Source organism: Amborella trichopoda, chromosome 3, assembly GCF_054954075.1.
Source record: "Amborella trichopoda isolate Santa Cruz 75 chromosome 3, AtrichopodaSantaCruz75HAP2 v2.0, whole genome shotgun sequence".
Lineage (NCBI taxonomy): Eukaryota > Viridiplantae > Streptophyta > Magnoliopsida > Amborellales > Amborellaceae > Amborella > Amborella trichopoda.
The window spans coordinates 39,621,535-39,643,834 of NC_142338.1; the positions used below are offsets into that span (position 1 = coordinate 39,621,535).

The 22,300-nt window shown below is 34.8% G+C and overlaps 1 protein-coding gene and 1 long non-coding RNA gene across 5 annotated transcripts; both read left to right on the forward strand.

The window, feature by feature from the left end:
* Positions 1 to 12,236: 12,236 nt before the first annotated feature.
* Positions 12,237 to 14,822, forward strand: LOC148782875 (uncharacterized). The gene is made up of 4 exons (XM_088862541.1): positions 12,237 to 13,453; positions 13,546 to 13,673; positions 13,760 to 13,835; positions 13,925 to 14,822. Exons 1-4 carry the CDS (start codon positions 12,241 to 12,243, stop codon positions 14,533 to 14,535), a joined length of 2,028 nt encoding a protein of 675 aa, XP_088718667.1. The 5' UTR covers positions 12,237 to 12,240; the 3' UTR covers positions 14,536 to 14,822.
* Positions 14,823 to 15,532: 710 nt separating this feature from the next.
* On the forward strand, positions 15,533 to 20,670 carry LOC105420698 (uncharacterized). Of its 4 annotated transcripts, XR_016051070.1 has the most exons (4): positions 15,558 to 16,111; positions 19,418 to 19,502; positions 19,658 to 19,711; positions 19,870 to 20,670. It is a non-coding gene; the product is annotated as an uncharacterized LOC105420698 (long non-coding RNA). The 4 variants fall into 4 exon arrangements; XR_016051068.1 differs by having other exon boundaries at positions 19,418 to 19,711; XR_016051069.1 differs by having other exon boundaries at positions 15,533 to 16,111; positions 18,008 to 20,670.
* Positions 20,671 to 22,300: the final 1,630 nt, after the last annotated feature.

The following is a 22,300-nucleotide window of genomic DNA, read 5'->3' on the forward strand; positions in this document are numbered from 1 at the left end:
TATATATTCTAATCTCATGGTTCACCCAAAAAAAAATATCTCAGTATCAAAAAAATCTCCAACTTGATCTTGATTATTATGGATTTTTAAGAAAAAATTAAGACTTTAATTCCTAAACATAGTGTATATTGTAATGCATTATCTAAACATTTATTTTCAAGTGTTTACATATCTATATGATATATATCCTTTTTTGATGTACAAATTATATAATTAGAGGTGAAAATAAATTTTAGAGCTATTTCGGGGATTTTTCATACCCCAAGTGTTTTTTGAACAAGATTTCTAGGTTAGTCTTTACCTTTTTTTTCATAAGCCCTAGGCCCCATAAAAACTGCATCCATAAAAAAAATAAACGGGGTGAAACAAAAAAAAGCCTTGAAATGCAATAAAGAGAGTCAAATTTCTATATTATTGGATATAATTATGTAAGAGCTAAAATTCTTTTTTTTTTTTTTTTTGTAAAGATAATCATTCGGCGTTTTCTTCAAACAATAAAAATAATTATAAATGGGGCAAAAAAAGTATTGAAATTCAATAACTATTGTCCAATTTCCCAATCGTCAGATCCAATAATTTAAGAACTAAAAATCCAAACTTTTTTCATATAAAAATAATTAGTGATTATTAATCTCAAAATTTTAGATCGGCAAATTCTTCTATGCTGTTTCACTAGGAGTGTCAAATGGGTTGGGTGGGCCTATGGGGTTACATAAAAATAAATAAAATTTATGAAAAGTTTATATAGAGTCGAGCCTCTAAATAATCAAATTAGAGCTTACCTCAAAAATTCCACTAGAAGAAGTTGTTTGATGCTCAAATATCCTCAAATCAATCATCTAGAAATCAAGATGCATGGATATGAGAAAAAGTTGGATTTCAAGTTTTGGAAATAATGCATCTTGTAATGCACTTTTCGATCGTCAATTTTTAAGATTTTCAAGTTTTCATATATCTGCTTGATCAACAGTATTTTTGAAACTTTAAGTTTTATAATTAAAGATGAAAATATATTTTAAGGCTATCACAAAGATTTTCAACGTTGAAACCACATTTCTCGACACTATTTAAAGGTGGGCTCGTTAGATTGTTTCGGCTCTATGCAAACCGCACCCATATATAACTAATGCCTATTGCGTGTGTGTGTTGGATCAGGTTAACCTTGACTCATTTGTAATCATACACCATAAGATCCATTGCAGATTTAGGCTCAGGCATTGTCTCATGTTGGGTCTAGGTCGTTTGAACCGGACCTCTAGTCAACCGACCCAATTGCCACCCCTAAATTTCACCAGAGGGAGCAAATGTACATAATGAACTCACAAACACATCCTATGCATGCTTTTTATAAGCAGCGCAATATCTTTATGGGGGAGTGAGAATTTTTGAATTTTAGGTGGGGGAAAATGATGGATTTCATATGTTATTTATTGTTATTATTGGTAATATAAGGATGTTGATGTTGTTGATATTAAAATCCAAAATCTCCATTTGTATAGAATCTAAACAATTGAATATCCTCCCTCTCTCATTTTTTTTTTAATGTTAATCCCTCTTTCTCTCTTGAAATAATTAATATGCGAGTATTATGTCCTTGTGAAGTGGCCCATGAGGAAACATGGTCTCCAACACGGCCCCCACACCATCGGCAATATAATATAGTTAAAGACAGAATATTCATACATGAAATCGGGAAAACCCCGAACATGTTCGAGTATTCTAATATATTATTCAGAAAAGTTTCACCTGATTGGACCCGGTCTTTATGAGTCTCCGACTCAAACTTTTCTTGTGCAGGCTCTTTCTAACACCCATTTTTTATATAGATCTTGGATCCAAATTTGTCGAGATCCATGATCTATACTGTGAGGATCATGAATATATAAAAATAAAATAAAATTTTAAAACATCCTTTTCAAAAATTTCCTATCTATGGGATATGAATCTTTAGTTGTGGAGATTCATCTTAGAGATGGACGACTGTGAATCAGTAGGCCAGTGAGTCCAAGGACTCACAAAACACTTTTCCTTGTTATAAAGCACTTGGATTGAAATTTAATATTAGTTGTTAATTAACTGGATACATACTTAATTATTAAGAGTGCCGTTTGTATACAGCCGAGGCTCTAAACAAAAAAGGTGGTATTGGGAGACACCTCTCTCTCTACAGTGAGAGGGAGTGGAAATCATCCCCCCTCCTTTCTCTCTAGCACATAACATTTTCTTGATATCGAAATAACATGCTCCCATGGGGTCCACCTAAGAAATATTTTGGAAGATTCAACATTTAGGTGTTCCTTGTCAAACTAGGGAAGTTCTCAAAAGAATATTTTTTGACTATTGGTCGCCACCCTCAAGGGGCTACATTCGAAAATTTAGAGTCCTAAAAATAATCCTAACTTGAAATTTAACTGATGGAACAAATGGACAGTATGCTTCAACGGAGCAGCATATCTTTTGGCAGTACTAAAATCAAAATAAAATGTGGGTGAGATGTCCATTAAATGGATAATTCAACATCCCGACCTAAATTCTATAACCATTAAAGGCAAATGGCTTGCATTTCTGGTAAATTTCTGGATTTCACATTACTAAATTGACAATTGGGAGTTCCCTTGGGTCGTGACCAAATAAGGAACTCATTATTTATGTCCATGTTTCCATAATATAAACAGTTTTGTTATTAAGCCTACCATAAATAATACAATAATAGCTTACCATACTTATTAAGATTTTAAATAAACAAAAGCGAGGGTCTGGGCATCAAATTGCTGCCTAATAGGCCACTTTTTAAAAGGGAAATTGCGGAGTCTTAGTTGTAAGACCAACCATTCAAGGTTGGATCGGCCAGCTTTCTTTCTATTTAAAAATGGGGGGTAAAAGAAAGCAAACAAAAGGAGATTTGGACAACTCCACATGGGTGTGCTTATATGTCCACACACGAAATGAGAAGCATTAAAACAGGTCACTATCTTTATACGATCCATAGTCCCTTATGCTTTCATTTGTTTTAAAATCCGGATTGGCGGGGTGGATCATTCACCCATAGATATGTGTCAGATCACTGAATCGGCGATTTGGATCTGATCTAGTTAGGTGTTATTTAAAAAATATATATACAAAAGATAAATAAATAAAAATAAAATAAAAATAAAAATAGGGTTTTATGGGTGGAGATTTAAGAGGATTTAAAGAAACATCAGACAAGCTTAACAAAAAGAAAAAAATATTTATAAAATGAGGAGTTTTAACGGGAACCGGGTTAGGACCCAAACCATCCTACGATTCGGTGGCAACTAATTCCCATACAGATCGATGATTCCAAATAGAAAATCATTAAGTTTTAATGCACTTATTTCATTTGAATGCCTAGTTTACCTTTTCCCTCTTGGACAGTGGGGGTCGTTTGGGTACGTGGAAATCTATTACGTACAAGAAAATATGACATTTACACTGTTTGGGTACACTTTCGTAAATTTCCTAAAAATCATGAAATCAATTCCACGCGGTGAAGGGTGAAACGGGTAATCTTTGGAAATCTTTCGCAATCGTCTTTCTAGCCTATCCCGCTTAAAAAAACATTTCCCTCTCTCAAGTTTACGTTGTATTGTATAATTATTAAGGTAAATAGAAAGTACAAGTAGGGGATATGAAAAGGAGAATCTAAATTGATTTGAACAGACGTTCTAGGATCATCATAATAAAATATTTATATATCCTTCTATCCCCAATTTGGGTTGTAGCCCTCATTTGACTCTCATATAAAAACAACATTTTTTAATAATTGGTAATTGAAAGTAAGGGAAATCTAAATTGATTTCAACAGTTATAGAACTTGATGAGGGATAATTTTCTACTACAATTATAACAAAAAAATTTCTACATCCCCCTATCCCCAATTTGAGTTGTAGCCCACCATCAGCTCTCACATAGAAACAAAAATAATAAAAATAATAATTAGTAATCGATAAGAAATTACACAACACAATTATAATAAAAAATTTCACCAACATAATCATCATAAGAGATTAGTAAAAGCTCAATTAAAATAAGATACCTCTTTAGTCTTCTCCAATGCTTCAAAATTTTCTACTGAAATTATCAAACCTTCTAGTTTACTAATCAAACTTCTTTCCATTTTTTAACTTGTACCATAAAGATTTTGATTTTGGTATCATAAATTTATTGCTTATTTGAAATTATATATAGAGACATTTGAAAAACTTCTATAAAAAATAAATGAAAATAAGGCTTATCACAATAAAATCATATTCTTCCAAAGACTTATCATGTTGAAACCAAAGTCTAATCATGTTAGCCAAACATAACCATATTTTTCATATTTGGATGGTTATGTATTTCTCATATTTCTTCCAGACATAGTCAAACAGTACCAATGTATTTATCAAGTTGCATCTAAATACTACCCAAACAGTGACAATCCATTACAGGTAATGTATTACTCCCGTAATATATTTCACAGATAATATATTTTCAGGTATCCAAACGGACCCCAAGTTTACACTCTCATCTATTACACCGCGTCCCTTTAAGACGAAGGGAATAGTTACCATATACCACATAGGGGGCATCAGTTACCAAAACAGATGGCTCAGTCCGATAGGTAGGATCATCTGTGTATTAGTTGCCATAGTGTTTCAAAACTCAGATCAATGAGGTAAATTGTCCACCCCAAAGGTCTATATCAAATCACCGGTTTTAGATTAGTGTGATCCAAAAAAATAAAATTATAGTGGGGCTTTTTTTTCCCTTTTTTTTTTAAGGGGTCCAAGAAAATATTAGATAAACTTAAAGGAAAAGGAGAAGAAAATAGAGGTGTTTATTTTTTCTTGGGTGTGGGGCCCTAGGTGGTTGGGGGTGGGGGTGGGGGGGGGGGGGGGGGGGAGGGGGGGGGGAAATGGGGGTTGACATGGGGATGTTAGTGGCAATAGACCAGTGCCTATACTTTCTCAAAACCAGTTCAATTTTGGCCGATTCCCAGTTCAAATTAGCAATTCAGATCACCGGGTTTTCAAACACTAGTCCATCTAGATCAAAGCAAAATTTAAGTTTGTCCATCACCAAACAAAAATCATGTTTAATCTATCTGAGCTGGTCAGAACTACTTGAGAATGTTAAGTGATTTTTTTTAATATATTCTATGTTTCGAAACTATTAAGTCTCATATTTTTTTATTTTTTAAAATTGAGTCTGGTCATTTAGACTAACAATCTGATCAGTTTTAATTGGACCAAACTCCCAACCAATTTAATAACCGGTCCCATTCTCAGATATATAAATGGTGACAAAATGGTGAAAGTGCACTTAAAATTACACTTAGTCCCCACCATTCCCGGTCAGAAAAGGACAGCGCATATGTCTGCATCGTGTACCATGCCTTGTGATTTGTGTGTGACTAGTTTCTTTTATACCAATCCATGCTTGTTAGAGGCAGACTAAAAATTTGACTCTTTTAAATTTGAAAATGAAGTGTTGGGAACTTATTTTCAGACATGACAAGCGACCGTTGCGTTGGTACGGAATTCCAATCTTGATTTCAATCATCAGTTACATAATAGAGAAAATCGAGAGGCTCCTATGAAAAATATCATTTGTATACCTCATTAACAACACTGATCCTTGGACAAAGGATAATGCCTTTGCTTCAAAATTTGAAAGGGGTTTCGGTCGTGGTAGCATCCTACACCTTAGTCAATAATTCCATTTTTATTTATACCATCCGACTAACAATTTAAAAAATTAACTCTTAAATTATTTAAAAAAAAAGGTAGGGGCATGTTTTCATTATCCAAAAAAAAAAAAAAGTAAAAATGTAATATTTTTGTGAGAGAAAGCATGCGCTAATATGCCATGTGAAATCCTCTCCCAATATTGGGCACCTTTTATAATGCAATAAGAATTAGCATTATGCAATCATTTATGTGAGAACAAAGGAAAAGTGTTTCATGCGGGCAGGATCTCATTTCTACATATGCGGTCCATAAAGTGTAAATCATCTATCTTAAAACAAGTAGATGTTCCTTCTTAAGACAATAGAAACTAATGGTTCAAATGTTTTCTTATTAGAATTATTATTTTTAATTTTTAAAATTTATTTATTTTTTCATATTCATGATCTTCATGTTAGAGATTACAGATCTTTAAAAATTAAGTCTTAAAATCCATCTCAAAAATAGTTTTATTAAAAAGCCCGCATTTCTACATATGCGGGCTTAGCCACATAGAAACCGGGTCCGAGACAAAAACACCCATCAAACAAAATGTTAAGAGATTTAATAGGTCTTATTGATATATCCCTAAGGCATGGGGGTCTAATAATCATTTTAGAATATGCATGAAGCCAATATTATTTTTTTGGGTGAATATGCATGAAGCCATTATTGTCTAGATCTGGCTTTTCAACTTCGATATGCAAAGATACCATGTAATAATCATGATTTGGAATTTATCCCAGGGCCCCATGGTATGAGAGCAATATCAACTTTAAAAGGTAGTGTGGGTCATAGTTGGCGTTATTTCAGGCTAATAAAGAGACCTCTTTTAAGGGACATGACCTAAAGTGGATTGTATAAAATAAATATGTTGGGTTCATTTCTAGGGTTTTGTGCATGGCAATTTGACTCTCAAATATGAGACATGGTTCAAAAGTGACCAGTGCAGTAGTGCTTCCCATGTACCCTTTTCATTCTTTTATTTTACTTTTTGTTACAAAATAATGGCGCATGCACGATTTGTTTTGCCATAATAATAATAACAACAATAATAAATAATAAAATCAAAGTTAATTATACATTTATTAGTTTTATAATGTTTTGGTAGCTCGGACTAGGAGTGCATTCATTTTATGCTTTTTGGGAGTTTTAATTAGGCACTTATGGTACTTAGTTAGGAATTGATTAGGAATCGGTTCTAATTAGGCACTTATGATTCTCGTTAGGAATTTATTAGGAATCGAAGATCGAAGACTCCAGATTCCATATGATCCATTGTTTGGTTAAATGGGTAAATCTTGGATTAACAGAACATGTTGCGGAAGGGACCTGCCCTTACAACTCATTATGGAGGCAAAGAGCCACATATGTGGTACAAGCACCCATCTTATATTTACAAAGTCCTTTAAAAAATTGGACCCGTGCTAGAAATCTAATTTGTAGAAATCCAATTTGGATTGGAGAATTGGACCGATTTTTAGATCTGAGAATTAATTCATAACAATAAAAAAACTAAAAGTATATATAAGGAAATGACTTTGTGAGACCCTACCACACACATGTGTGTAGGACTTCAAAGGATCACCATTAAATTTGACACAGATATCCAAAAAAGTTATCATACGGTGTGGGACTTGACTTTTTTAAAAATCCAGATCAAATTTAATGGTGATCCTTTGAAGTCTTACACATAGGTGAAAAAATATCCTATAGGATCATTTCTCATATTTGAGATTTTATAGAGTTACAACCCTCAAAAATAACATAGACTAATGCTAGAATCACTTGTGAATGTTTTTTACCACTAACATCCTTTTACAGCTATTGTGTAAACTAGAATTAAAGGCAATATTGCCTTTTGACACTATGGAGAAAAACAAAAAAGTCAGGCACTTCTCTCGTATACGGGTCTCTCCTCTCCCAAGGTAAAAACAGCCCTTTTCCTTCTCTCGTCTATCTCATCTCTCTGGTTATCTTTTTCCATTTCATTCACCCCAATCCCTCATCTTTAGAAAAACCTCTCACTGTATCATGAAGAGAACCTGAAAAACTGCCCATGAAATTTTTGTTCTTCTCTTTGCCGGAGTTTGACCTTTGCAAGCTTCTTCACCGGCTCATAAAACTATTCTTTCTGCTTATTTTCAAAGAGATGGGCTTCTTCAATCCTGAACACAGAGCCTACGGCTGTGGGCTCAAGCCTCGCTCCTTTTAAGAGAATACTCCAAGAGGAATAACTGCTCTCTTTTGAAGAGAGAAAAATATCCAATTAGGAGACAGCATCCCTTGAAAAGAGAAAGTGGACCTTGTGGCTGCCTTGTTACTTTTTCACTTTTTTGGATATAAACAAACCAATGGGATGAGAGACAGAGAGAGTGCTAATATAAGTAAAGAGATGAAAGGGTCATCTACATAGAGATGACGAGAGAGATTTATTGTTTAACAGAGAAATATGGGAAATAGTGGGAAAGGGCGATTGAACAGTGAGAAGATACATAGATGAAAGCCGGGAAAGGAGGTTTTTTCTTATTGGGTAATTTAGAAGGGTAAAAACGAGGGGGTATGGGCATCATAGCGAGTTTGAATTCCTTTGAAGAAGAGAACAAGGTTTCTGAGATGCCATTCATTTGTGGTCCTCAATTCCTCCATTATACACAAAGGGCCTGTGCTCTGTGTTTCGGCCGAGCCCCTCACCGCGAGAGAGGACCTGAATCCTCGGGGATGGGAGGGTGGTAGTTGGATGAGAGAGAGAGAGAGAGAGATTGGCGATGAGAACACGCAAAAAGAGTAAGAGACTTTGCCAAAGAATGTTTTTAACCGTTCGTAAGACTAAAATATCCTTAGTTTAAGGTTTTACATATATTATGTTTGGGTATTTAAGGTAAAAACAATACTCTCAAGTGGTTTTAACAATAATCAACGTTTTGAATTTTAGATTATGTAGAATAATTTCAAGCATCGGTTGTATAATAGTGTAATGCAATCATCTTCAAAAATCATGTTAGAGATATTTTTTTTATGCGAATTTTTAAATGTACACTCTTTTTATTCTAAAGAACAAACAACAAAAAAGAAAATTTTGAAAAAAATTCTCTAGAAAGTTTTCACTCTAGCCCAATTAATATAAGCCGTCCATTTTATTGAGATGGTTAGATATAGGCTTCAGAAGGAATTTTTTAGCCTAAAATTTTTATATAGCGTAGTCATCATTAGATTAATAATACTAAAAAAGAAAAAAGTGATTTTGAATTTGTTAAGGCTTAGATCTTGAAATTTACCAAATGGATCATCAAGATTCATTGTTATCTGGGTACTAATTTTGACCATACTTAGGATGCAAATTGAAATTTTTTTTCGTAGGATTGATTATGATAAAGAAGATAATGTGTGTGCAAAATTTATGGTCATACAAATGCTAAAAACAGCGTTTTAAAAATCGCCGAGTCGAACCGGACTCGCCCGGTTCGACTCGGAATTCACGAAAAAGGGACCGGATCGGTTCAAAAACCGGGAATCGTCCGGTTCTAGAGAGAACCGGACGATTCCGCACAGTGACTCGCCGATTCACTGTGCGGAATCGGCGAGTCCGTGAAGAACACGGGTTGCACAGTGTTCTTCACGGATTTTTTTCAAATTTGTCATTTTTTTATCATTTTTTTTGTTTTTTTCGGCACGTGATCTGTTTTTCAGGCTGTAAACATCTTTATTCAGCTTTTTAAACGATTTAATGGTGGAAAAATTGGTTGTTTTTGGATCAAGAAAAATTCGGGGTTTAGGGTTTCCGCCATTTTTGAAATTTCATGCCAAATAGGGCATGAATCTTTCAAAATTTGTAGGCATATTGATCTTAAAGCTGTGAATCAAAAGATTTTGTTACTAATTTGTGAAAATCGTTGAGAAAAACAGACTTTTTTGGAGATTGAAGGCTTCGGTTCACAAAAACAGGTAAGAACTTTGGGTTTTTTTGTTTTTCCGCCATTTGATTTATTTCATGGCATATTTTGAACAAAATGAGTTCAAGAATTAGGGTTTTTAATCTTTATTGTGTCTAGTATGATTTAAAATTTTTAATTTTACGTAATCTGGTCAATTACAGCAAGAAATTTGATATGAACAGTGAGATGTCAGGGGAAAAAAATTCCGCTGTTTTTTTTTTTTTTTTCCTCCTTTTGATTTTGTTTTCATGATATATTAGAAATAATGTGTTAAAAATTTAGGTTTTTGATTCCTTATATTGTTGTTTATCAGAAAATATAGTCAATTGGATGTAATTTATTCACTTGGAGGTGAATTTTTGAGTTAAAATCGCTTATGTAAAACGACTCTGTGAAGAACAAATTTTTTTTTTTTTTTTTTTTTTTTTTTTTTTGTAGCCCATGATAGAATTTTTTGTAATCTATGATCGAATTTTTTGTAATCCATGATCAAAATGTTTGTTTTTTTTTCTTGTAATCCATGATCGAATTTTATTTTTTATTTTTTATTTTTGTAACCCATGATAGAATTTTTTGTAATCCATGATCGAATGTTTTGTAATCCATGATCGAAATGTTTGTTTTTTTTTGTAATCCATGATCGAATTTTTTGTTTTTTGTTTTTTATGTAACCCATGATAGAGTTTTTTGTAATCTATGATTGAATTTTTTGTTATCCATGATGTAATTGTTTTTTTCTTTTTTAGTAATCCACGATCGAATTTTTTGTTTTTTTTTGTTTTTTTTTTTTGTAATGCATGATCGAATTTTATGTAATCCATGAACGAATTTCTTGTAATCCATGATAGAATTTTCTGTAATCCATGATCGACTTTTTTGTAATCCATGATCGAATTTTATGTAATCCATGATCGAATTTTTTGTAATCCATGATAGAATTTTCTGTAATCCATGATCAACTTTTTTGTAATCCATGATCAAAATGTTTTTTTTTTTTACTTGTAATCCTTGATCGAATTTTTTGTGTTTTTTTTTTTTTTGTAACCCATGATTGAATTTTTTGTAATCCATGATGGAATTGTTTTTTTTTGTTCTTGTAATCCACGATCGAATTTTTTGTTTTTTTATGTTTTTTTTTTTTTTTGTAATCCATGATCGAATTTTATGTAATCCATGATCGAATTTTATGTAATCCATGATCGAATTTTATGTAATCCATGATCGAATTTTTTGTAATCCATGATCGAATTTTTAGAAAATTTATGAATTTTTTTTTTTAATCCATGATCGAACTTTTTGAAAATTTGTTAATTTTTTTTTTAATCCATGATCGAATTTTTTGAAAATTTGCTGTACTTTTTTTTTTTATTTCTTTTTATCCATGATCGAATTTTTTGAAAAATGATGATTTTCGAAAAGATGTGAAAATCGTGATAAAGTTTTGATTATCATGATGTATTAAACATTTAAACCTAATTTTTAATTTTTATTGTTTGAGTTTGCTGTAATTTTTTTTTTTTTTTTTTTCATGATTGAATTTTTTGAAAATTGATGAATTTCCGAAAAGATGTGAAAATCGTGACAAGGTTTTAATTATCATGAGGTATTAAACCATATTTTAAATTTTTATTGTTAAAGTTTTTGTTGAAAAAATTGTATGTTGATGGATTATTTATGCAAAAAAATGCATGTTATTATATTTTCAATACAAAACTGTATTTTTTTTATTTGTTGTTCATGGATTTTTAAGTTGGAATGACTGATGTTAGCCGGCTCTTTGAAGAATTGTTTTTATTATTAATTTTTTAATGCAAAAAATGTATGTTCTTGATAATTGAGTTGTAGCCATGTTTGGAGCTTGCATTTTGTATTATTCTAAATGTTTGTAATTGATATGTACGAAATATTATTGTCAAAAAAGGTATTTTGCAATAACAAATAACAACGAATATGACTACATGAACTACCGCAACATATTATCACTACATATTGTGATTATTTTTCTTTTTGAACTGTCAGGTTAATTTAAACTTTTTACATCTTAAAACAGTTGAATCATGTCAAGATCTATAGAAGACCCTGCATGGCAACATGGGGTCAGACTTGAACTCAACAAGAAAGACAAAATTATTTGTAATTACTGTCAAAGAGTGATAAGTAGTGGGGTACATAGGTTCAAGCAACACTTGGCAGGGGTTAAGGGAGAAGTTTCTGCATGCACTAGTGTCCCTAGTAATGTAAAAAAACAGATGGTGGCAATTCTTAATGCTAGCAAAGGTAAAAAAATTGCCAAACATAGGATGAATGAGGAGATAGCTAGTTTATATACACCATCAAGCAGGAATGATACAGAAGAGCAATATAATTATGACCTAAAAGAGCAATATAATAATGAGCTGGACATGGCCACAAGATTGAGTTTATATGAACAATATCAGAGGGAATGAGGGTTTAGAATGCCTGGTGGGTCTAGCTCAGACATGCATGGTGAGCCTAGCTCCGATATGCATGGTGGGCCTAGTTCAGATATGCATGGCGGGTCCAGCTCGAGCATGTATAGCGGGCTCAGCTCAAATATGTATGGAGAGGTTGGTGGCAATATGTATCAAGAAGAATCAGTTGTTGAAGAAATTGTTTCTAAGTTACCTAGGAGTGCCAGTATTGCAGGTCATGGTCGTAAAGACCCATTTCTCTCAAAGCCTAAGTCACAACAGATGACCTTAAAAGGCATGGTTAAAGGTACAAGAAACATGTTAGGGAGATATGTTGGTAAATGGTTCTACGATAAAGGGATTCCCTTTGATGCAGCCAATAGCCCATATTTTCCACCTATGGTTAGTGCAATCCAGAGAGCCGGGCCCGGGGTAAAACCCCCGACGGCATATGAGCTCAGTGGGCCAATATTAGACGAAGAGGTAGAGGAAGTTAAAAAGTGGATTGAAGAATATAAACAGAGTTGGCCAAGGACAGGAATTACTCTCATGAGTGATGGTTGGTTGAATAAAGTTAGCAAAAAGGAGTTTTTAAACTTCTTGGCCTATTCCCCAAAAGGTACAGCTTTTTTGTCTAGCAAAGACGTATCAGGGACGAAGAAGGATGCAAATTTCTACGTACGACTATATGATCAGATAGTGGAGGAGGTGGGGGATAAGCATGTAGTCCAGTTTATTACGGACAATGCGCGTGCATGTGTTTCTGCGGGCAGCAAGTTGATGGATAAGAGGAAGCATCTAGTATGGACCCCGTGTGCTGCACACAGCATCGATCTTATGTTAGAGGAAATCGGTGAGATCAAAATTGTGAAGGAGACTCTAGATGAAGCAAGGTTGGTGTCGAGATTTATATACAACCACTCGAAAATATTATTTCTGTTTAGAGAACACTCTAAGAAAAAAGAGATAATCAGGCCTGCCATAACCCGCTTTGCGACCGATTACTTAGCTGTGGACTCCATTCGACAATCTGAAGGTGCATTAAAGAGATTGTTTACTTGTGAAGAGTGGTTAAATGACCGCCTCTCGAAGTCCAGTACCGGTATAAAAGTGGACAACATAATCTCAAATAGGCTGTTCTGGTCTCGATGTTCCAGTGTTGTAGAGGCCACTGCCCCTTTGGTCACGGTGTTAAGAATGGTGGATGCTGATAAGAAAGCTACCATGGGTATCCTTTATGAAGGTATTGAGAGGGCGAAATCAGCTATTGGGGAGAAGTGTAATTTTGCTAGCAAAGTGATCGAGATTATAGAAAAGAGGTGGAACACCAAATTCGGACGTCCAATTCATTATGCTGGTAAATATATATTTATATCATTACAATGTTTCAGTTTAAATCATTTTTTTATGAAATTGTAAATGACATTTTTCTACCTATATATTTTTTAGGTTACTACTTCAACCCAAAATTTTTCTATTTGACACCTGAACAACCCCACAAGATTATGGAAGGGGTCAGATACATTATTGCAAGGTTGGAGAGAAGCCATCGAAACCAAGTAGCAGCAATACAAGAGGTATTATTTAATGTTCGGGTAAGAACTTCATTGAGTTGTTATATTTGTGAGGAATAATGCACTAAAACGTAATATATTTGTTTTAGCTTGCTATGTATAGGGATGCTATAGGATCCTTCGGAACTAGACTTGTCAGAAATTCTCGAACTATGATGGATCCAGGTTATCCCCTCGCTAATATTTTGTTTATTCATATATTTAATCTTATGAATTGTTCTTGCCCTTACAATGCTTTTTACATTTTAATCCAGCTGAATGGTGGGAGATATATGGTACTGATGCACCTCACCTAAAGAGGATAGCAATCAAGGTGCTCTCCCAAACATGTTCTGCTACTGGCTGTGAGCGCAACTGGAGTACGTTCCAATGGTTGCACACTACTAGAAGGAATCGACTCGCTTCTGAGAAGCTTCATAAACTAGTCTACGTTCATTATAATTTAAACCTCAGAGAGCGACAAATAAGAAGGAAGCTTGAAGACTATGGGCCGATAGACTTAGACACAATATTTGTCACAGACACAGCAGACCGATGGGTAGTCGAAGAGGAGGAGCCAGTGTTGCACAAGAGAGCGTTCCTTGAGGCTATCGGTGATGAAGATATTGAAGAAACTGATGAGCGGCATGAAAGAGGAAGCAGCCAGCCAATGTATCCACAATATGTCGATGATATTGCACCTAATGAGGGAGAGTGGGAAGGGGGTCTAAGAGAAAATGAGAGAGATGATGATTCTGAGGCCACCCTATCCCAGCCATATTATTCACATATCGAGTCCCAACAGAAACAGTGTAGGGATGAGCACGACAGTGCAGGTGAGCATGAAGGATGGACAAGCTTCGGGGATTTTGGACTGGGAACATAACAAAACACTAACACTCAGGGATTTGGGAATAGTCAGACGCCCGCTAATATCGATGATTCGTTTTTAGATCGAATCAATGAATTGTCAAACGAATTCAATCAATGGCACCAGCGTGACCAAGAAGAACAACAACGTCGTCTATCATTTTATTTTTAGATCGTATGTTATTAATTTTATGCTTTATTGTAGTCCATGTATGTTGATATACTTATTCCATGATAATTCTATGTTTATCCTTTTGTGTGATGTAAATTAAATGTTGAATGGCGGTTCATGCAGGGAAAGAACATATCAATATTCGCATATTCATCCAAAAACATGAAAATTCTTAATGGAGTACCCTCATTTTTTATTGAATTCCTAAAAAACAATATTTATAATGAATTTTAATAATTTTTTCGGATTTTTTTGAAGCTTTATTCTGACCGATTCACCCGATTCCGATCCGGAACGCCGATTCGCCGATCCGGATCGCGGATTCGCCGATCCGGATCGGTTTTTGAAAAGTCCGATCCGGGTCACCGATCCGGTTTTTAAACCATTGGCTAAAAATATAGTTTTTAAGAGGTGTGGTTGCATTATACTACTATACAACTGTTACATTATGCTAATATATATATATATATATATATATATATATATATATATATATATATATATATATATAAGTCTTCCCAACGCCTATAGGCAAAAATGAATAGTGATTTTGCCTACTTTCATCATCGTCCAACGTTTATTGCACGGTCACAATTGTCTTGTAGTATTTTATTTTTCATTTTTTTTTCTACAAATCGAAATGATCTAAAATTTGGAACGTGTGTACATCTTAGTGAAACAAACCTAATAAAAATATAAAATAAATAATTTTAAAAAATAAAATTAACCAAAATACCTCTAAAATATTTTAAAAATATTTTGATCAATTTATTTTATGAAAAGATAACATATGCCCATTCGCATATTTGATTGTGTTACGCCAACGGCTTGAATGAAAGGGTTAAGATGAAGGGAAAAAGATGGCATACACCCGTTCGCGTATTTCATTGTGGTACACCAACGACCCGGATGAAAGGGGTGAAGATGAAGGGTCGCCATTCAAAAGGGAAACTCACATTGCAAAAAGGGAAAACTCCATTTGAAATGGAGACTGCATGGCCCTGCAAACTCCCTCCTACTGTGTAGAGATGGCATGCCTATCTACTGCCTCAAACCCTTCTCATACTCAATCTTTTTCTCTCTCTACCAATGCTCCCACTCCCTCTCTCTCTAAACCATACGAATTCAGCTATCATTCCCTTTCTATCTCTAAAATCAGACGAGCCCTATCTCTCCCTCGCACCCTCTCTCTCTCTGTAAACCAGAAATACAGAAATCGCTCCCACTCGCCATTTATGTTCTTTCTCTGCTCCTCTCATACGCAATCTCTCTCTCTCTCTCTCTCTCTCTCTCTCCCCGTTTTCCTCCCTATCTTTCAAAAACTATAGCAGGGAAGTCCTACCAAACTGTCGTCTCCCTCTCTCTACACCTTCCGGACGACAACAGAAGTGGAAGCCCTCTCTCGCTCGCTGTCACAGAGGTACGAATAGATCGGATTAGTATTGTATTTTTGGTTTGAAAACCCTATGATGGGTTTGTAGTTATGGGTTATTGGGTTTGCATATGAAGATTCTTAGCTTCTATTACTACTGTATTTTTGTGTTTTACTGTGATGGGTTTGTATTAATACTATATTTTTGTGTTTTTTTGCTTTGAAACCCCTATGATGGGTTTGTATTAGTACTGCATTTTCAAAATATGGAGCCGAAAAATCCTAAATTTTGGGGCTAGATCTACACAAAACTAAATAGCAATTAAAAAAATTAAACCAAAAATATAATTCTTTAATGAATAGTGATTCAAATGAACCAATTTTCACTAAAATCGAAGATTTAATCTTCAATTGGCGTCCTGTGACGAAATGCCCAAAATAAAATTGAGAAAAAAAATACATGTTTCAGATCCAATTACCTATTGTTTAGAGAAAATCCAAAATTGATCGAAAATCAAAAGAAAACAAATAATTTTGAATGCAGAACTCGGATGCCAAAAATACCCTATAATTTTCAGGCTTGATTTTGTATTTATGGGTTATTGGATTTGTATTTATGTGCTATTGGGTTTGCATATGAGAAATGTTATTAGCTTTTGATTGGCTATGTAGAGGTTTTGTATTTCATCACCATATCATTGGTCATCGTATTTTTCTTTCATCACCATTTTTTAGGGCTATTTATTTTTCAATGGTTTTTTTTTTTTTAATTCATTAGTTGTCCCATTATCATTGTTATTTCAATGGAAAAAGTTACTGATGAAGTTCCCATTATCCTTGATATTTCAATGGAAAACTCTACTGATGGGCTTGAATAGTTAACTAGGAGTGTTGTTATGTTTATATAAAGGTTTGAATACATATATTTATATAGTTTGTCTTTCTATGTGGGGTCAGTTGAAAAATTTAGATGGATCACACCATTTCAGACTGTGCAATCTCCCACTTGCGCAACTGTAGACAACTTGGGTGACATGAATAAGCCCATGGAGCAGGTTCCTTATTTTGCAACCCCTCCTAAAACATTTATAGAAATGCAAGATGGAGAACCTGACTCCTCAACCAAAGGCCTAGAAACAAATGTACCCTGTGTAGGAATAAAGTTTTCTTCAAAGGAAGATGCAATTGACTATTTATTATAAGGCTTATGCATTGGTCAAAGGCTTTGGTATCCGGTTGGGCACTACCCATAATAAAATATGTGAAATGATTAGTAGAGAAATTAATTTCTCTAAGGAAGGATTTTGCAAAGTGAAAGAGCAGGTCAGTGGAAAGGAACTCTTTGAATCAAGGTGTGGGTGTAAGGCTAAGCTAGGACTCAGTAGAAAAGTAGACAACGAGTGGGTTGTGATTAGGTTTATTGATGATTACAATCATGATCTAGTCAGTCCAAGAAAAGCTTGTCTAATTCGCAGCCACCGAATTTTGTCTAGTGCCACAAAGTTGATGATAAATTCAATGGGTTCGGCAATGGTTAGGCCAAGACATATTCATGACATATTCATAGAACAAGATGGAGGGATCGAGAATGGTACATGTATACAAAAGAACATAGAAAATGAAATTGCTAGTACCAAAAGAAAACTAAGAGGAGAAGATGGTGGTCTAATTATGCAATGGCTCTATAAAATGAAAGACTTGAACCCATCTTTTTCTATAGATTAAAATTAAATGAAGACGATCACATTCTCAGCATTTTATGGGTAGATGCCACATGTAAAGTTTCCTATCAATGCTTCTCTAATGGGGTTACATTTGATACCACATATAAAACAAATACTTTTAGTATGTCCTTTGCTCCCATAATTGGTGTAAATCACCATTTCAATACAACCTTATCTGGATTTGCACTCATTTGACGAGAATATACAATCATTTGTTTAGGTATTTGAAAATTGGTTAGAAGCATTTAGTGGATAACAACCAAGCGCTATTATCACTGATCAAGACCATGCAATTTCAGCCTCAATGAGACAAGTTTTTTACCAGAGTGAGCATCATTACTGTAAGTGGCATGTACTTTCGAAAGTTAAAGAAAAACTATGCCATGTCTTATGCATGCATCATTCTTTTTCAGATACCTTCAGGAGTTGTAAACAGTAGAAGATTTTGAATTGGGATAGAAATTAATGATTGAAAAATATGAGTTGGAAAGCAATGAATGGCTAAATAGGGTCTATGCTTGTCGCATACAATAGGTGGATGCATACTTGACGGGCAAGTTCACAGCAAGTATGACTTCTACCCAAAGAAGTGAAGGGATGAATAAGCATTGCAAGATGTACTTGACCTGCAAAACAAGCTTATATACATTATTGGAAATAGATAAAAAGGTACGAAAAGAAAAGGAAAACGACTTAAAAGACATTAGAACTACTCCAATCTTAAGAACAACTTCTTTATTTGAGTCACAGGCATCAAAAATCAATACTCAAAATATTTTGAAGATTTTTGTGGAAGGGGTTGCTAATTGTATGAATTTTATGAGTGAGTTAGTTGATGAAAATTTAACAGTTTACGAATTTTAAGGTGGCAGATATGGGAATAAGTTCTAGATCATACTTGGTGGAATTCAATCCCCATGAGAAATGGTTTCTTGCAATTGTCACTTATATGAGAGGATGGACCTTCTTTGCAAGCATGTGTTGAATATTTTTATGATGAAAAATATGTTTGAAATCCCTCCACAATACATAATGAGGTGTTGGTCAAAGAACGTAAAGAGGGGGTTTTGTTGATGAAAGAGACAAACAACTTCATGATACATCTGCACTACCACACTCCATTCGATATAACAACGTCTTGCAGGCTGTTCGATACCTCGTTGAGTGTGCGCCAGAAAGTGTGGAGGTTCATGAATTTGTAATATATTTAATACACAATGATATCATAGAGGTTAATAGTAAATTCGGTTGTAAGCGACGTCCACAGGTTGACACTATGAGCCATGTCAATGAGAGAAGAGTGCTACTAATTGTAGTGACACACCAAATGGAACTTACAATTGCCAAAATGTCCATGATCCTCCACGAGCACAGGCAAAGGGACAGCCGACAAATGCAAGAAAAAAAGCTCGATCAAAGGGATGGAAGCCAATTGAGAAGTCTAGGAAATACACAGTTTGCTAGGGCAGTGGGCATGACAGAAGAAATTGTCCATCATTCGTTTGTGAAAAGTAGTAATCCATACCTTTAGATGCTTTTGAATTTTAATTGTATAAGCTTTTCGATATGATATTACTCATTGTGAATACATTATGAAATGTTAACATTGCAATTTTTTTTCTTACTACAGGGTTATTTCCAAAGTTCGCTGTAAGATTCGGTCCCATAAGGACATGAGTATTGATCGTAACCATCATTATGTATTATGTATGTATGTATGTATGAAATATTTTATGTACTCATGGTAAGAAGCATTATGGTAAGAGCATAATTATGTATTATGCTTGTGACCAGATATAGATTGCTCTTTCAGGATGTCATGGGTCAGAAAATTAGCTTATATACAATATTAGAATTTGCTGTTATACAGGGCTCACAATGGATCTTCATAACTCTGCATGATATCAAGTATAAACTAAAATTTGTATGTCTCTCATTCTTAAGTATTTTAATCTTTCTGTTTGACCTGTCTCTCTTTCTATCTGATCATGTCTTCCCTGGTGCAACAAAATAGTAGTTGAGAATTTAATCATTGTAACCTTTTTCTCTAAAGGTTTCTCTCTCTCTCTAAATGCCCAACAGGTTCACAAATAGTTCATGTTCCCTTAAGCCAACAAAGATGCTCCTCAGTCTCTCTCCATGTGTTCCATACTTTTATCACTATGTATTTTGGTAAAAGATTAACACTATTCTCCGCTATTTCAGTGTGTAATAGATCAAGACTATTCTTATTAATGTAGGTCGAAAAGATGCTCCACAGAAGATGTGGTAAATTTTTGCAAAAGATTCAAGAGCCATTTTTTGTTTCACGCTCCTTGCTATACTTCAAGAGCTATTTTTTGGTACACGTTCCATAGTTGTGGTGAATGTGGTGATTGTGTTGTAAGAAAATGGGGCAGTAAAGAGTCATTTTTTTGGTAAAATTAAGTTTTGTAATGGATATGTATGGTGAATGTGGTGATTGTGTTGTATGGAAATGGGGGCAGCAAAGAATCATTTTTTTGGTAAAATCAGTATTGTAGTGGACATATGTGTGGTGAATGTCGTGATTGTTTTGTATAGAAATTGGGACAACAAATAATCATTTTTTTTGTATAATCAAGTATTGTTATACAATATTGTTTATAGAGCAGAATTGAATGATCTAACGATGTAGTACTTTCAGATCTGACATTGTCAACTGATAAAAAATAAATGAAAAAGCAATGGTAGAGAAAGTGAGAACAATCGAATTCAAACCTGAGATTAGATCTGCTTAAAAACGAGCAGATCTGCTCTTAGATTTGTGGCGGAGCCAGCGTGATCCGAAGCATTTCAAAACACAATTTTCAATCAGAATGAATCAAAGCCAGATCAAAATAAAATAAATACAATAAAAGAAAAGAGGAAATAAAGGAGAAGAAAATACCGAACCGGGCCGAATCGCTCGGGCTTTTCGAGCTTTTGAGGGCTTGCCCGTATCAGAACCGGTTTTTTTTGCCCTTGTGGTCCAAATGTCGATCAGCAAGTCTCTGGTAGTAGTAGGGTGGTTGTGCTTTAGAAATGGTTCAGATCTAGGGTTGTTGTGCCCTAGGTTTAGGTTTACTTAGGCTTAAGATGAGGGTTAGAGTTTTCTCAAGGAAGGTCTCTCTACTCTCCTAGGGTTTCTCTTCCAGCCTAAAGTTTCTAAAAGTGTCATCCCTCTCTCAACCCTCTCGTTTTTCATCCTTTTATGGTCACCCAAAGTAAGTTCATCTAAACGAGGGATTTGTTGGGGCAGAGTTATCCTCTAACCAACAAATCCCTTGATCAAACTAATCTTTTATTTTTTTAAAATTTGGATTTGAGCAACACGGATACCACCACGTGGCCAAACCACCCACAATATAACCCTAGAAACATGAAAAATGATAAAAAACGAGCCTGGGCGGCACGAGTTGTGTCGCCTGGGCGGAACGCCCTGTGTCGCACAAATAAAAAAAGCTCCAAATGGAAATTTTTCTTTTCAAGTGTGTTCCTTATCCTCTTGTGAAGCTACAAAAAAACATTTGGATCAAAACAAATTTTTTTATTGTTTTTAATGATTTTTTTGGTAAAATAGGATATTTGTAAGATGACTTGGGCAACACGGGGTGTGTCGCCCAAACCAAAACTTGCCCAAATTGATGTTTTTCAATTTGGGTGTCTTCCTCAGCGTCTTGTAAAGCTCTCAGAGAAATTTGGGTCAAAAAGGATGTTTTTACTATTTTTAATGATTTGTTTTGTAAAACAGCGTGTTTACTAGATTCCAGGTCAAAGCAGGCATCTGTTGGGTTCTGGGTTGGCAGAATGGTTCCGGCTCACAGGGTAAATTGTGTGACCTATGGATATTTGGTTTACTAGGTCAATTTGATCCTAAGGGTCTAAGAAAACCACAGAACTTGCCAAATTTAAAGCGAGTGTTTACAGTTATCCCTCTTTGGCATTCCTTGTCCTTCGAGGGCCAGGAGAGTGGCAAAGAAGTAGACACGCTGTCGTTCCCTGTCCTTCGAGGAGCCCTATCCTTTGAGGGACAAGTGAGTAGCAACAGTAGACTCTCTGACGCTCCCTGTCCTTCAAGGGGCAGGAGAATGTCAAAGATGAATGTCATCCCGACGTCACGTGGGCAGATGGCACACCAACTATCCGTCCAAGTCATTGCACACTCATTCTCACCTACCTAGGGCAGTTTCATCCTAGGGCTTTCGACGTGAGGTGTCAGCGAGTTACGCAAACTTGAAACTTGAGGTGGATTTTATAGCCATACCACTTGACCTCAAGGTTTTCTCAGTTTGATAATTTTAACCCTGGCAATTTCTGTGATTTCCTTAGGGGTTTCCTAAGGCTGTCTATAGGGAAAGGCTTTCTATAGGACGAGACTTGTCTGATCAATTCCGAATTGAGAGGCGAGGCAGCAACACGGTAATCGCGGCAACGCGGTGTTCATCATATACGGGTGTCCAAGCTCCTTTGTTTTTTACAAGTCTTTTTAGAAATTTTTGAATGTAGGAAGGGA

Coding starts and splice junctions, on each gene's coding strand:
- LOC148782875 (XM_088862541.1), top strand. CDS start 12,241: ATGTATGGAGAGGTTGGTGGCAATATGTATCAAGAAGAATCAGTTGTT. Junction 13,454..13,545: donor ACGTCCAATTCATTATGCTG/GTAAATATATAT, acceptor TATATTTTTTAG/GTTACTACTTCAACCCAAAA. Junction 13,674..13,759: donor AAGTAGCAGCAATACAAGAG/GTATTATTTAAT, acceptor TATTTGTTTTAG/CTTGCTATGTATAGGGATGC.